This window comes from Melopsittacus undulatus, chromosome 7 (assembly GCF_012275295.1).
Source record: "Melopsittacus undulatus isolate bMelUnd1 chromosome 7, bMelUnd1.mat.Z, whole genome shotgun sequence".
Taxonomy (NCBI): domain Eukaryota; kingdom Metazoa; phylum Chordata; class Aves; order Psittaciformes; family Psittaculidae; genus Melopsittacus; species Melopsittacus undulatus.
The window spans coordinates 60,194,245-60,209,084 of NC_047533.1; the positions used below are offsets into that span (position 1 = coordinate 60,194,245).

At 48.2% G+C, this 14,840-nt stretch overlaps 1 protein-coding gene across 1 annotated transcript; it reads right to left on the reverse strand.

Annotated features, from left to right (window-relative positions):
* Positions 1-771: 771 nt before the first annotated feature.
* HPSE (heparanase) lies at positions 772-14,241 on the reverse strand. The gene is made up of 12 exons (XM_013128432.3): positions 14,075-14,241; positions 12,427-12,572; positions 11,040-11,165; positions 10,443-10,616; positions 9,842-10,013; positions 9,184-9,231; positions 7,087-7,180; positions 6,416-6,522; positions 5,354-5,468; positions 3,654-3,772; positions 3,357-3,503; positions 772-2,632 (listed from the first exon to the last, which is right to left on the reverse strand). Exons 1-12 carry the CDS (start codon positions 14,239-14,241, stop codon positions 2,473-2,475), a joined length of 1,575 nt encoding a protein of 524 aa, XP_012983886.3. The 3' UTR covers positions 772-2,472.
* Positions 14,242-14,840: the final 599 nt, after the last annotated feature.

Consider the following 14,840-nt stretch of genomic DNA (forward strand, 5'->3'; position numbering starts at 1 on the left):
GGGAGACCTTACAGCAGCCTTCCAATACCTAAAGGGGGCCTACAGGAAAGCTGGAAAAAGATGTTTCATAAGAGCAAGTAGTGATAGGAAAAAGGGGAATGGCTTTAAACTGAAACAGGGGAGATTTACATTAGATATTAGGAAGAAATTCTTCACTGAGACTTAGAACAGGTTGCCCACAGAAGCTGGGGCTGCCACATCTATAGCAATGTTCAAGGCCAGGTTGGACAGGGCTTGGAGCAAAGGTGTCCCTGACCATGGCATGGGGTTGGAAATAAATGATCTTTAAGGTCCCTTCCAACACAGATGATTCTATGATGCAAAGCCACCTGGGTGTGTGTAGAGCTTTTAAAGTCGAAAGCGGTTACGTGAGCTGTGAATGATACCTCTCACCACCCCGCCATGTGAAGAACCAGGCTGTATGCTCAGAGGAGTATATGGGAGGTGAAGCCAGAGCAGCTGTCACTTCCACACCCAGACCTCCCTGTACCCCTCCTAGTAGTTCTTGCATGCCAATCGGCCCATGTACTATGCCTGAGTCAAACAGTGGGGTGGAGGTGACCCCTCTGTCTGACTCAGTACAACTGAAACACACCAACCTGGGTATGATTTCTTGAATTTTTACTTACTCGGGTTACTTTTGTTGAGAATCATGCAAAGTGCAGATGATGTGTGACCAAAAGGAATGGAGGGATTTTTGTGGTATCGGTATGTGAAAAAGGAGTCTTGAGAAAAAGGAAGATTGCCAAAAACTGGTATAAATCACTTTAATTAAAACCTTCAGATATAAAAGTCACAAGCATTGGAACAAACAAAACTGTTAGAAAAGTTCTAAAAAGAAGCTACCAGGAAAACAAAAATTTTGATGTCTTAGTTGTAAATTATTATAATAATTCCATATTATTAATTTTAAGTAGACAGCATGTAAGACTTTCCACTTCATTTTACGCTATCTTCTCTTATTGAACTTGGACAATATAAATGAATTTAGCATTCCTTATTCTCATTTCTGATCTATATTACCTCCTGATACATAACTCTTTGGAGAATGTATATGCACTGTGGGTGCAAACACTTCTTTGACACACTGAACTTAAATATAACCTCTTTATTGTGCAACTTTTCATCACAGCTTCATAAGTTTGTCTGTTTTTAAAGTCTGCTCGTTAAAGCATGTCTCCTCCCTCCCTGTGTTGAAAACCCGTGTAGCTGGTAGCGTCCTCTTAAAGCTTAAGAAGTGAAATACAGTGGTGTGTTGTTGTTTTCCCCTGCTGTGCTCAAGATACCATGAGGCATTGACAGTGGCAAGGGTTATATGTCTTCAAGAAAAGTAGATGCAAATAAACACATGCAAGAGGAGCCCACAGGTATTCTCTGGGGTTTTGCTCCCTTGCAGACCAGCAGCCCACACGGCAGAGGAAAGCAGCCAGTGGCACACTGAGCTGTAGCAGGAAGGGGAAGGCACGGCTGGGGAAAAAATGGCACCACCAGCACAAGTTTCTGGCCGAAACTGCTGTTTGCCCTGCAGGAGGAATGCCAGCCTAACGGACAGCTTTGTCTCCTGAATTGTTTAAGGCCACTGATGCCCCTCTGATGGTCGAGGTGTGAGTGGTTTGCTCAGTCTCTTTACTATCACATTTCCTCGAGGACCTGAGCAACTTATGCAGTGTGAAGCAGAGCTCCACCTACAGATAGGGTCAAGGAAGTCGCTTCCAGCTGAGCCTCCTGCGGAGTGGTGGAGGTTGAGCACTCTTACCTGCACGTCATTTGTTGAGAGCTCGCCTTTGGAAAGTACATGGCTATAGCTCCATCTTGTGACAGAACCTCCTACCTTGGGACAAACGTAAAGTGCTGCCCCAATCCCTGCCGAGGGCCTGTTTTCTCGACAAGGCATTTTCTCTTTCAGCTAACCCCAACCTCGGTTTGATCTGTGTCTCTGCTTTCCACCCCAGGATGCCCTCAGCAATCACAACCCCTCCTTGGGCTTCCCCACATGGTGCCAGCAAAATCACAACTGTACAGCTAAAATAACCCCCCTGCTCATCCTTTCTGAAAGCAGGCGTTTGAAGGAACTGCGTTGAAAACTGTGCTTGCAGAAATGAGAGGAGAGCAGAGGTTGCAATTCCTGCCTGGCAAAGTCCCAAGGGCAGTGTGAGAAGCTGATGCAGCTCTGTACATGGCATGGAGAAGGGCCCCATGCTCAAGTGCAGGGATCCAGGCTGGACCAAGAGCAAAAGCAACCCCTGCCTGGGCTTGCTCTGCCTGGATAATTTTCCCAGGATCTTAACAAGCATCTTTCATGTACATATTACCCAGTGGGACCTCATGTCTTCCCCAGCACAGAGATCATACTGGTGCCATTGCACTTGCAGCCCTTGCCAGAATTAAATCTCATGGTAGAAACGTGAATTTCTAGGATTAGACTTCCCTACTAGCCAAGTGCTTTACATTTATCCTGTGTGCATTAACCATTTAAATGCAAGCAATAGCTTTGGTGTTTTTGATAACATAAAAGCCATAAGAGAAGGCTGGAAGGCCGAGGATGCTGCCCGGACCAAGGGGTTTTTCAGTAAGCTCTGGCAGTGTTTTGTCATCCACCATCTGTAGCACACGGCCATTCAGCTCAATAGACCTGGAGAGGGACAGAGACACTGTTTGGGCAGCTGTGTTCTGTTTGCTATCTAGCACAAACAGCTCTGAATCTGAGTGTAAACATAAACTCAGCCCAAAGCCAAATTAAACTTCCCTTCAGGGTTTATGTATGCACATACACACAACATCTCCAGCACTCCCTCTGCAAGGACTCCATAGCACAAGCAAGTTGAAAAGTATACGTTTCTTACTCTCCTAGTGAGGTTAACAGCAGAACAGGCTTTGAAAAGTATAAGTTTCAATTGTTTTTTCTCCTGCAAATATTAAGATATCTTCTACGCCCACAGAGCAGATCCTTCCTATGCTGATGCATTAGCAGTAACAATAAAAAGAAACCATGCAAAGCCTGAACACCTTGCTGTAAATGAGGAGTCAGCACTTGGATACCTGTGCTTGTGCCAAAAAAAAGGACCCTAGCAGCTGGTCCAGAGCCCTGAAGCCTGCTAGGAAAAAGCTTTCCAATTAACATCAAACAAGTGTCTTTATACTACAGCAACCTTTCAGCAGCCTTGTTCTTTTGAGAACTGATTTAACAGAAATCAGACCTTATCAGAAAAAGCTCCAGATGACCCTAACCATTCTATGACTGAATGATAACCTCTTCCTGCCACCCCCCACCTTGCACATCAAACAAGGTGAGTTTTCAGAGGACACTGAAGTCTACTCATGATCCTTTCTACAGAGACAGGAGGAACTGCACTTACCTGGAAAGGATATTCGCTTTGCCGTGAGGCAGTAAGAGGTACTGATCCACGTGCTTACTCGATAAGTGATTTGGTAGCTGCAAATGTTGGGTAACATTGTAGAGGTTTAAGGCAAACAGCGTCACATCCCCTTCTCTGTATTTTGGGCTGCAAGGCAAGAGTAGATGATGATGTCAATTAGGAAAGAAAGATTTCACAGATATAGGGCATCGTTGTGCTGTCCCAGATTGCTTTTGTTGGCTTGGGGATGGCCATGGGCTCCAGTTCTGGGATATTTCACCCTTTCTGGTGGCTTACTGGAGGGGGTTTGTGCAGTGGAGGTAGACACGGAGCTTCCTCTCGTCGGCTCCTGTCAGGCCAACATGCAGCACCTTGGTACCCACCAGCTTCTTGTAGAGCAGCGAGAGCCAGTAGTCCTGGGAGGCACAAAACCACACGTGAGCACTTTTGTATATGCCAGATACTCCATACAGTGCTTAACAGCATTGATTTTGCTGGCAATTTCAGGGGGTTTTTCCACATACACTTTTTTGTTTTCCAAGGTTTTCACTGTATCTGTTCAAGCTCCCACAAACAGCCCAGCTAAAGAGAAAACCCTGCTCCAAGCTGCAGAGCAGCTGTGTTTACAAGGTACCTTGGAGTGATTTTCCACTTCACACACAAACCTCTGTGGAGGAGACACTGTCTGCATTCCAGAAACTCCCTTTTGCAGGGCACTGAGCACCTCGGGGCTGAACCCACGGGGGATGAGCTGCCCTGCCAGCAGGAAAGCTTGCACCTAGTTCACAGGCACAATGCCAGGAGGGAGCCCCAACAACTTCTATGCCTTTCACTAACACGGAACGTCTGAACAGGTCTCAGGATTAATTGCCGAGAACCAGTCATGGAGTTAATCCTCTGACACTCCAGGACAGTGCCTGAGAGCAGGGTGATGCCCAGTGCAGGCTTATGTTTTCCAGGTCTGCTTTCTTTTACATCTTCACCACGACTTTTCCTCTATGAAGTCTGTGAGCTTGCATGCTCAGCTCCTCTGAAAGCCTCCTGACATGGCTGTGATTCTTCATTTCCCTGCTAAATAACACTGATGGAACTGGGTTTGGATTTCGCTGCCTCTAAAGCACTATTCGCTTGACTAGCATCTGTACTGCCTGTAGGTGAGGAACAAAGGCACATTCTTTCAGTCCAAATTAAATCTATTTTAAATGAGGAAATAAAAAGCCCAAAGTAACAAGCCTGGCAACCCAGTCCCTGGCATAGGGACCAGATGAACAGGCAGGAGAGAAACCCCTGAATGCTGGGTTTCCTTTCAGATGGTCCCTATGAACCTGCAAAAATCACAGCTTAGAAGCAAAAGAATGAGAGAAAAGCTAAACAGAAAGATGCTATCCTCTCACCCCAAGGTAAGTGCTACTAGCAGAAAGAAACATGCTGTTCAAATAATGATGTTTCATCACAGCAGAATGTTATTTCCTAATAAATCCAACTATACTAAATGCATGTTTTCATTTAATTATCCTTCAGCCACTATTGAGGGCTTAATGTGTTCATGACCTAAGAAATGGTTGAGTCTTGACTTGATATTGGCTTGCTTTCACATGGGATATAATTATTATAATACCCCCTATCACTTCTATTTAGAAACTACTTATAGCTCATCTGGGGAGTACTCAGACCAAAACAGTCCATCCAGAAAAGCCTTGTGAACTCCAGAAGTGATGCTCTGATTTGTATGCAGACATGTCCCAGCAATCAGCCTCTGCTATGCTGAAGACTAGATGCATCTCTGTGGTTACAGTAAGCATCTTGTATCTATAGATACATAACACATGAACCTATAATGAAACATGAGCTAACTTTAGGTACAAGGGTAACTGTGACCATCCTGTGAATAAAAGGTGTTGTTAAAGTAGCTGACTTGTATCTCCACACCCAGTGTTGCCTGTGCAGAAATACACACACCATGTGTTCAGGCGGCACTAGCAGGGTTGCATACTTACCGGCAAAGGCTCAAAGCTGGCATCCACCAGGTGATAGGTCCCTGCCCCGAAGAAAACCTGCCTCATCACCACGTCAATCCCCTGTCTGGCTGAAAGCCCAAGTTTGTCCAACCACCTGACAAAAGAATAAGGCAAACATCATGCAGATGGAATTGCTGACCTCATCTGACCACCATTGCCCCTCTCCAACCAGAGCGGGAAGTAGGAAAGCAAGAATTAGGTCAGGATACTGACTTTCTTCAGAATCACACAACTGATTGCAATTCAAGTCTTGCACTGATTACCTTAAAATACAATCCCAGACCACCTCTGGAGGTCAGAGTTGATGGGAACAGTTGCTCCACTCCCCTGTTTGCAAGCAGTGGAAACCAGGGGTGGCAGTGGATGCTCCTGAACTGGCTAATGGCCTGAGGCCTGAGAGAACTCATTACACCAGCAAGGCTGCCTGCTACTACCAGGCTTTGACTTGCTGACTCACAAGGCCTTGATGAGAATATCATCATGCCTCATAGGAGGATGAAAAAATACTTTGCATCCATAGTTTTGGTTCATTTCTAAAGCATGAACTGTACACTTCCATGCAATTTTATCTCCCTGAATCTACAAACTGACCAAAGGGATAAGAAAAGCCTGTTTTCTTTCACTTCAGGTTTCTGCAACTGGAGTCCTTGGAGAAAATGATTTTTATAGCTAAATTTCCATTGGGTTAGTTATTGCGCAGTGATCAAAGGACGACTTTGGAAAAGGACACCCATCTTGTGAATGACTTTCCATAGTCACAAAAAGATGGAGTTTGTGTTTGCAGATTCAAGGGCAGAAATACAACTTTCTCATGCTTCTCATCTCCCATTTGCCGTAGGAATCTGCTGTGACTTGAGCCTACATTGAACCTTAGGCATGGAGGAAGCACACAGGGAGTAGTGGAGGATTACAACACTCAACCCACCCATTGCCTGTCCTCCCTGGGAAGCCTGAAGGAGACATTCCTCCCCTGGGGCAGATACAGACCCCCTTCAGCATGTAAAATGTGACATTTCCCCACACCTGTGACATGGTACTCACATAAAGCCAGCAACATAAGTGTTGGACAGCCTGGGAGCTCCCCCTCCATAGGCGGAACTCGTCTCTCCCAGCCAGACCTTCTTGTTGGGCACAGTCCCATCAACAATCTGGCCAGTGTGGCATAGGGAAGATGAGGAAGGGACAACAGTTAAGTTTGTTGGCTATGGAAATATTGGGCAATCAAAATTTTATGCTTTAGCCAAATGCCTACATATGAGGTTTGCATTTAAGGGATAACACCAACTGAGGTGGGATGTCACCCAAATTTTGATCAAAAGAACTAGAAGCAGATTTGTTTTTCCCCCTCCCAAAATACCCAGATCTGTGCATGTAGAATAAGGCAAATATTGCTAAAAGCCAGGTTCTGTAAGTCTTGCGCTGAATTGTGGTATCCTCTAAGTTATACTGTTCTCAGGATCTCAAAATGCAAAGAAATCAGGGCAGGGATGCAGTTATGATCATAAATTACATCCCTGAGTAATAACTACATTGATAAATGAAAATATTGTAGGTTTGTGATGCACCATTCTTTTGTTTTTGATTTACAGTGGCAGCAGCACCCAGGCTTTGAGGATCCCCGTTTATTGCTAGTGAGAAACCCTACTTTATTCTGGATTCCCTGCTGATGCTCTGGAAACTGAACAAGGGAATGAACAAACAGGACAAAGCACCTCCAGGACTTCATGTACAGCTGTGGCAAAGGTATCCAGCACTTTAGGGCTCAAGAAATCCTCCCTTGTTGCACTTCGTCCGTTCACATAGTAACTGGAAATGGAAAAAGCCCACACAAAATGAAGAAAAAAATACCAGCACTGGCACAAAACACCAACAAAAGTATTCGGTTGCTTGATACATTTCTCCACAGCACTGGTTTTCTGTTCAGTTCTTTTCCCAGATGTGTGTGTTGCTTGTACTTAGGGGATTATCAGATATTACCTTGATGGAGCGAGGGTATCACAGAAATTGTGATCAACAGGAGTAGCAGGGTTTTTTTTGCATCAAGTTCTTTAGAACAAGGAAAATATCATGAAAAGCCAGCTTCTTTAAGACTTACTGAAGTGTCTGACACTCATATGTGATTACTTGCTTTACTGTCTCAAGTTACATATTAAAAATCAGATCACTGTTTCTGTCCCTCTATAGGAGTATTTTGGCTATCTACCTGGAGGGGAACTGGAAGGATGCATCCTTGTGGGATGGAGGCTGCCCTCCACCATGAGCTGAAGAGCTTTTAAGTCTGGTTTGTCCATATAAAGAACAGGAAATTGGGATCTGTGTGGTTTTTACATTTCATCACCCTGACACTCAGTCCTACCAGAAGTAGCTGAAGTCTTCCAACCACAAGAGGAAGCTAAAACCTGATAATTCTAAATTAGTAAGGAAAATAATGCATGCCCATTTAAAGCAAAGACAACCAAAGGGCAAGAACAGCCCAGGAAAGGGAGAGGACACATTTTATGCCCTACTGGCTGCTCAAAAGAAATAGATAAGTCATATATACATATATAAGCATGTGCATCTTCTCCCACTGTTACTGCTGCATGTCAGATCTGCATTCAGCACTGGGAATAAAACCACCTTCACACAGAAATCACTTTCAAACACACAGAGTTCATGGCAGGTGTCCTGGGGACAGCTTCCCCCACTGCACACCCAAGCACTTTAAAACTGCTTCTGTAAGCCATGAGACAAGAGGAAAGGGCTGGGGCTGTGCCAGCGCTGTTTGCCTTGCTTCTGGGATCTGAAGGCAAGTTACACACCCACAGCCCAAACTGACTTGGTGAGCAAATGTTAAGGGAACAGGAGAAGCTGCTAGCACTTTCCTATGGGTAAGGGGCAGCCAGACCTGCAGGGCTTTCTGTTTGTATCAAACAAACATAAATATAGAGGGGGAAAAAAGCTGCATGTAACGCATCAGCTAACAGTGCTTCTGCTGTACTTTTCACAAGGAGTTGGGTGCATTTGCAGCAGGGTCATCAGTGACTCCCTGAATTTGTTCTAAGGGAGCAAAGCTTTCACTCAATCGGGTTCAACCTTTCTAATGCCAAGGAGAGCACCAATGTTAGGAGTACTGACTGCATTTCCAAGCCCAGCCACTCATGGGTTGTTTAAAACTTGCGTTAAAAACCTTCTCTCATGCAGAAGTTCAGCAGAGGCATCTCTGACAAGTAAGTCTGAGCTACCTGCTTTTCCTTTTATATAACACCCCCTTCTTCCCATGGGAAAGTACATTTCATTTGCAAGGGTTGGCAGCTAGAAGCTTTGAGACAACCGGGACTGCTGCTCAGATCTCACCAGCTTTTGGTACATGTCAAAACACTGCATGTGCTAAAAGGCTCAACCATTGCAGATACTCTCATCATGCAGGGGAAAGCTGTGATACCCCCTCACACTCTTCTGAGAAATAAAGCTGCTGTGCCATCCTTTTCTCCACATCCCACTTATGTTTTTCTCAATGCACATTATTTAGCAGGCAAAATTATGGTCTTGCACGTGTTGCATTCCCTGCTGCTGTGCTTACGTTACAATCCCCCAGCACTGCTTTTGGGTCTGTGCACCAAGTAGCCTCTTTGGAGACCTTCTGCATTTCTGTAGCACACTCCCTCAATCCATCTCTCATTGTGAGTTGAGGAATTTGAGGAGAGGCACCTGAGGAACTGCTGAAAGGGTCGTTGCACCCCCTCCTCCCTCTTGAGGTGTTCAAATGGACATTTTGTAAAGAATGCAGGCAGTAAGCAGAGCAAGGATGATATTTGAGCAGTACTTACTGGTGCCATGTGACAGAGTCGATTACCTTCCCTCCTGATTTCAGGAAGCTGCAACCAGAAGGGATGCAGTGGAGAGCAGAGAGGTTAGTACTGGTGGTGGGTCACAGCCACCCTTGAGCCAACTACCCTGTACAGCCCTCTCCTCTCCCCCCAGCTGGCAGTAGTGATGGTGAATTGCCTTGGGGCCACGCTTGAGATGGCTTTTAAATGGGCTTTGGGCAGCCAGGCTGCCTCAGCAGGTTGCTGGAAGAATGAATTAATGCTTGTGTAACACACAGAGATTTCTAGTATGAAAAGCCCTTGTTAACACAGCCAGCACTCAATTGAGAGGTGTGTGGATCACTGAAGTACTGCTAGTATCTTTGTTTCAACTGGCTGAGTGTTTAAGCCTTGAGCTAATGCATGCAGGTAAGATTTCAGTCATCCCCAGTCAAGGGAAAAAAAAACCACAATCCATGTTTCTAATTCAAAGGAAAATCAGGAAATTAGTTCTCAAATAGGATGTATCCAGTTGTACATCCTTAGTATTGATTTGGAACAGACAACTCTCAAAACCCTGCCCTGATGTCCTCAAGCTCATACTGCATCTGGGTGCAGACAAGCCACTGCTACCCACACCTGCCCACCCCGCGCGTGCTGCAGGGCCCCACAGCCCTACCTCCTCAGCAGTCTCTGTGTGTGCTTGCGGGGCTGCCCGACATCAGGACCGTAGAGCTTGCTGTGCCGGTAGAGGGTATAGTTACTGAGGAGGTGGCGCAAGTGAATAAAGTCTTGCCCCAGCTGGAAGCCATCGATGTAGACACCGGATTTCTTCCTGAAGCTGTTGGGCTCTGGGGAAGACACGTGTACATCAGTGTTTTGGGGCACAAAATAGGGCAGCTTCTTCCATTGGGAGAGTACCAACCCTCTGTGCCTGATCTGGCATGGTACAGGTGAGATGTCCAAAGGCAATGAGCATGACACCAAAAGCCTGGGTGACTGGAGAGTGTGCTGCTCTCCAGTACTCTGTCCCAGGTACCTCCTGTACCTTGAACAGCATCATTCATCTCATCTCAGAGCAAAATGATTTCAACTGGCTCATTCATTGGGCCTTCTGTGCAATCCCTCCTCACAAATTAAGACCTTATTGTTTCCCAGTAAGGCATCATCTTTCCTTTACCGGCTGTCATCCAAAACATCCAAAATTGCCATCGCATACCCTGTGGTGGTGCCTTTCAGGTGACTGCTGGCCTGAAGCTGCAAGCAGGCTTCACACTCACCATTCCCGAGCTCCCAGGAGATGTTGTAGCTCCGCAAGGCGCAGTAGTCCAGCAGTGCCTGGGCATTGGAGCTGTCCCACTGCAAGCCATCTTTCCGCAGCAGGGCGTTGAGCCCAAAGATCAGGTGAAACCCTGAGCAGTTTGCAAAGCTGTAGAGAATGTCCAGGGTATTCCCTGCACAGAGGGAAAGGGGGGGATGTTTATATCAAGGTTATGGTGTGCTAGTTGAGCTGCAGCCAAGTGACAACCTTTACTGCCTGTATTTATTTAGCCTGGTGCTGCAGATGTGCCTAGCTCTCCCAGCTGGACACAACAGCCCAGACCTTGCTACACACTGTCCTGCAAAGTGCTGAGGTCCTCCCAGGTCCTGGACGGGGCTTGGAGCAACCTGGTCCAGTGGAAGGTGTCCCTGCCCATAGCAGGAGGTTGGAACTGGATGAGCTTTAAGGTCCCTTCCAACCCAAACCAGTCTGCGTGTCTATGATTGTTCTAAGTGAGTTAAATACTTATTTTACAGGGGCTTCAGCTTTTACCACAGGGCAGAGATCTGCAGCCCCCTGTTATAAACGCTAGCAGAAAAATCCACTGAGGCCTTACTTGTAATGGTGGTGTTCTTGTGCTTTCTCCGGTTATGCTCCACAAGAATCAGCTTCTCCTGGCTGGGCCACTGGGCCAGCAGCAGCCTCTCAACAGCAGCAAACGCAGGCCTAGAGCCACAAGCCTCTGTAGGGAAGAAGAAGGTTAATAGCAATGAAGTTCTCATGCTCACAGCCAGAGGCCAGCATGCAAAGGGATGTATCCCTCAGGAAGAAGCCCAATGGCTTGGTGCCAGGCTGAGAGCAAGTTGTGAACTTCAGTGGAACACATCCCTACTTCCACAATGTTAACCACATAGAAAAAGAGGTCTGGCTTTGTGCATAAATACATATTACAAATATATGGTGCATAAGTATGTATGTAATGCATCTTTCCCGGTTTAGGGTGATGGAAATGGTAGAATGGAGGAAGACCAAGCTCTGCTTCTGGAGGCTGCTATTGTGGCATTGCTACACAATAAACTGTTTTAGTTGGAGCATCAGCCGGAAACCGTTGTTCCAGTGAGCTGACAAAGCATGGGCTGCCGTGTCCAAGGAGCAGATAAGCCACCCCAGCTTGCAGTGGCACGGCAGGGCCCACCTTGCTGCAAGCAGATATGGTGCAGTGCTTCCTGAGCTGCCTGTCTCATGCAGGGGAAAGTGCTGACTGCCCCGTATGGCTCTAACAACACCACTGGCAGGAGTCATAAGACACCAGTTCTTCAAAGCTCATGTCTTTTCTCAGCATGTAACTCAGGAACAAGCCATAACCAGAGAGGAAGGCATGAGCTGGAGTCACAGCTCATGATCTCAGAGAGGAGGCAGCCACTCAGCAAAGTGGAACAGGGGTAAAAGTGCCACTTGACATCAAAACTGAGCATCACCATACAGTGATGTACAGTTGTGCTGCCATGCAGGAACAGATGGGATTTTTTTTCTCCTTAAACACCTTTAGAAGTGTTTATGTGCCTTTGCTAAGTTGAAAGTGTAAATGGACTTTAATGCAGTGGGAAACCTCATGCACCAGGACCAAGCTTAAGCAGTTGGCAGTGTTCCTATGGGTTTTCTCTTGGCATGTCGAAGCAACAGGAGGGCAAAGCTGTGTCCCAGGCAGCAGGGGAGCTACCAAGGCTGCTGCACGGAGCACGGGGCAGCAAAGGGGGAGTCCCAGCAGAAGCCAGGGTGGATGTGACATCCCCCACACCCTTCCTGGCTTTCCCATGGCTGACACAGCTCCTCCCACAGACAGTGCTGAAGGTCCACAGACCTCCTGTCCACAGAGAACAATGCTGACTTTGTAGAGGACTCCCAGCACTGCTGCTGTGCCTCTGTGGCATCCCCAGCCTGCATCAAAGTCACCTCCTAAACCAAGGATGGTTTTGAGTCTAATACATTGGTGCCAGCTTTACCTTGCTGAGCCTGAAGTTCCCAGATGATTCTTTCTTCTGATGTTGAATCCTTATTGGGATCAAAGATGAGAAAATCTGTCTCGGTGCCACCAAACCTCAGGAAGCCTGGGGACAGGGCTGTTGCCAGGGCACGCAGTTTGGGATTGCTGAGGAAGGGAAACCAGGAAACAGAAAAACACTGTATTCATGCAGACTATGTCTTTGGGGTAGAGACTAAACATGGCAAGTGCTCAGAGGAAGTGCTGCAGTAGATGACCTGGGATTACCCCATAGCGAGGAGCAGATGTGGAACATCTGGGGAACATGGTCACAGACAGGGAGTCAAATCTTGGGGCACAGTAAGGCCATACTCCAAAACATGGGTTGGGTTTTTTGTGCCAAGCATCCTTCTCCCCTAGATTTTTTTTGGGTTTGTTTATCCCAGACTAACATACCTATCCCATGACAAGGTGGACGTATAACTGACTTCACACCACCAGTCCCCATTTCCATCAATGAGACCCAAAACAATCGCTTTTCTACCCAAGAGAGATTAAAAGTCCATGCTGGGACACTTGTTAGCCTTAGCAAAGCAGGTCTGTAAAATAACTCAACATGCAGCACTAACACCAGCTTTCACTGGGAGAAACCACAAGGCATCAGAGCACACCAGGCACACCAGCACTATCTGCTTGGTGGTGACACACAGCAGATTAGAGACCACCGAGTACTTCCCACTCCCCGTGGCGGCAGGGCTGGCCCCAGACCCAACCCAAGGTGTTTGGTTAGGGTTGGAGACCCGAGTGAGCACTCTCCGATGAAGCTGGTGTCACCTTTCTCCCCACTTTGATGAGGGGGAAAGATGAAAGTGGTGAGAGAAGGGAGATCAGGACTGGAAAAGTACTGTAGGCTTGAAAAATGGGATCAGACAGATGAAAAGGAAAGAATTAAGATTGTCCCCCCAGAAGGTACAATCAAAAGGAACAGAGTACAGGAAAAAAAATAGAAAAAGCAGGGAAGAAAAGGCAGGAGAGGTCAGAGCCGAAGGAACAGGCAGGGAACAACCGTCACTTGGCAGTTTCAGCATTACCCAAGGGGATAAAAAAGGCTTCATTTTTAGGATCTCCTGATTCAGCTTTGATGGTGACAGATCTTCAGCATTTATTTGACTTTATGTTGACAGTGCCCCAGCAAATGTCTGCAAAGCCGGGCGGCAGGGCTAGCAGCTCTGCACTTGTAGCCCTTCTGCTCGGCGGCTTCCTCCTCTTTTTCTGCACGCAAAGCAGCTCCTCTCCCTGGTTTATCCCCGTGCTGTTTCCAGCGGGTACCACCCGAGCTGCGCCTTCCCTCCACCCACCGGCCTTGCCGCTCGTTCCCCGACCACCCACGGCAGGAACCGCGTTCCTGCTGCCCCAGGAGGGCGAAATCAGGGCATCCTGAAGCAGGGGGATGCAGCCGCCGGCCCCGGCTCCAGGGATGGAGTCCCCCCGTTGCCCCCCTCTCCGCAGGAGCAGCGCCTTTGCCGACTCCCTGCCGGGATGCCCGGGCTCTCTTCCCCGTGTGTGCGGGGCTCTCCGCCCGCCCCGGACCGCTCCCCCGAGGACCCCTCTGCTGCTCCGCAGCCCCGGGTTCCTTTCTCCTTTGCCCAGAGGGGCGGCAGACGGCTCACCTGAGCAGAGCCACATAGCGCGGGTCGCGGGCCAGGCTGGCGTCCAGGGTGAGGGAGAGGAAAGCGGGGCTCACCTCTCCGCGGGGGGTGCCCCGCAGTCCCATCCACAGCACCGCCGCCTGCCCCGCCGAGAGCAGCAGCAGCGGCAGCAGCCGCGGCAGCAGCATCCTCCGCTCCCGGCCGGTGCCACCCCTGTGGGCGGGCCTGTGCCAGGGTGCGTGTACTGGGTGGGTGCGCACCCTCCGCTCCCCGCCGGGACGAAGACACGGACGGAGGCAGCGTGAGCAGTGAGCGCCGGGGCTCGCCTCGCCCTCTGAAAGGGGCTTCGGGAGGCAACAGCATCTTGGAAGCGCAGCCCCGCTGCAGCGCGGGGTATCAAAGCAGCGCCAAGGCACCTGAAGCGCAGGGTTACTGTGCCAACACCTTCGACCATTACAAAACAAACCTGGGATTCAAGCTGGTTCTTTACCTGCTTTGACCTCTCGAGCATTGCAGCACGACCAAACAACTTCTGCAGCTTTCTGCCTTGCCCGTGCAACCCTGGGCAGCTGCGTGCAAAAACAGCGGGCTGGAAAATCACTGCTACTGCTACCACTGTGGGATGAGATGTCAGCCTGACACCCCAGCCACAGGCCTCTGCTGCTGGAAAGCGAGTCACAGCAGCACACAGCAAGCCTGAGACAAATAACATGGGGCAACACTGAACTTTAGACTGAAGTTTTCCTTCCCCCCCTCCCACTGCAGCACTGCTGTAATAAGGGTATTT

What these genes read in the sequence shown, in the direction of transcription:
- HPSE (XM_013128432.3), bottom strand. Translation starts at nt 14,241, where the DNA reads ATGCTGCTGCCGCGGCTGCTGCCGCTGCTGCTGCTCTCGGCGGGGCAG. An exon ending in ACACAGAGACTGCTGAGGAG is followed by an intron (nt 9,232 to 9,841) that starts GTAGGGCTGTGG and finishes TTCTGGTTGCAG; the next exon opens with CTTCCTGAAATCAGGAGGGA. An exon ending in AAAGCGAATATCCTTTCCAG is followed by an intron (nt 2,633 to 3,356) that starts GTAAGTGCAGTT and finishes GTCCCTCTCCAG; the next exon opens with GTCTATTGAGCTGAATGGCC.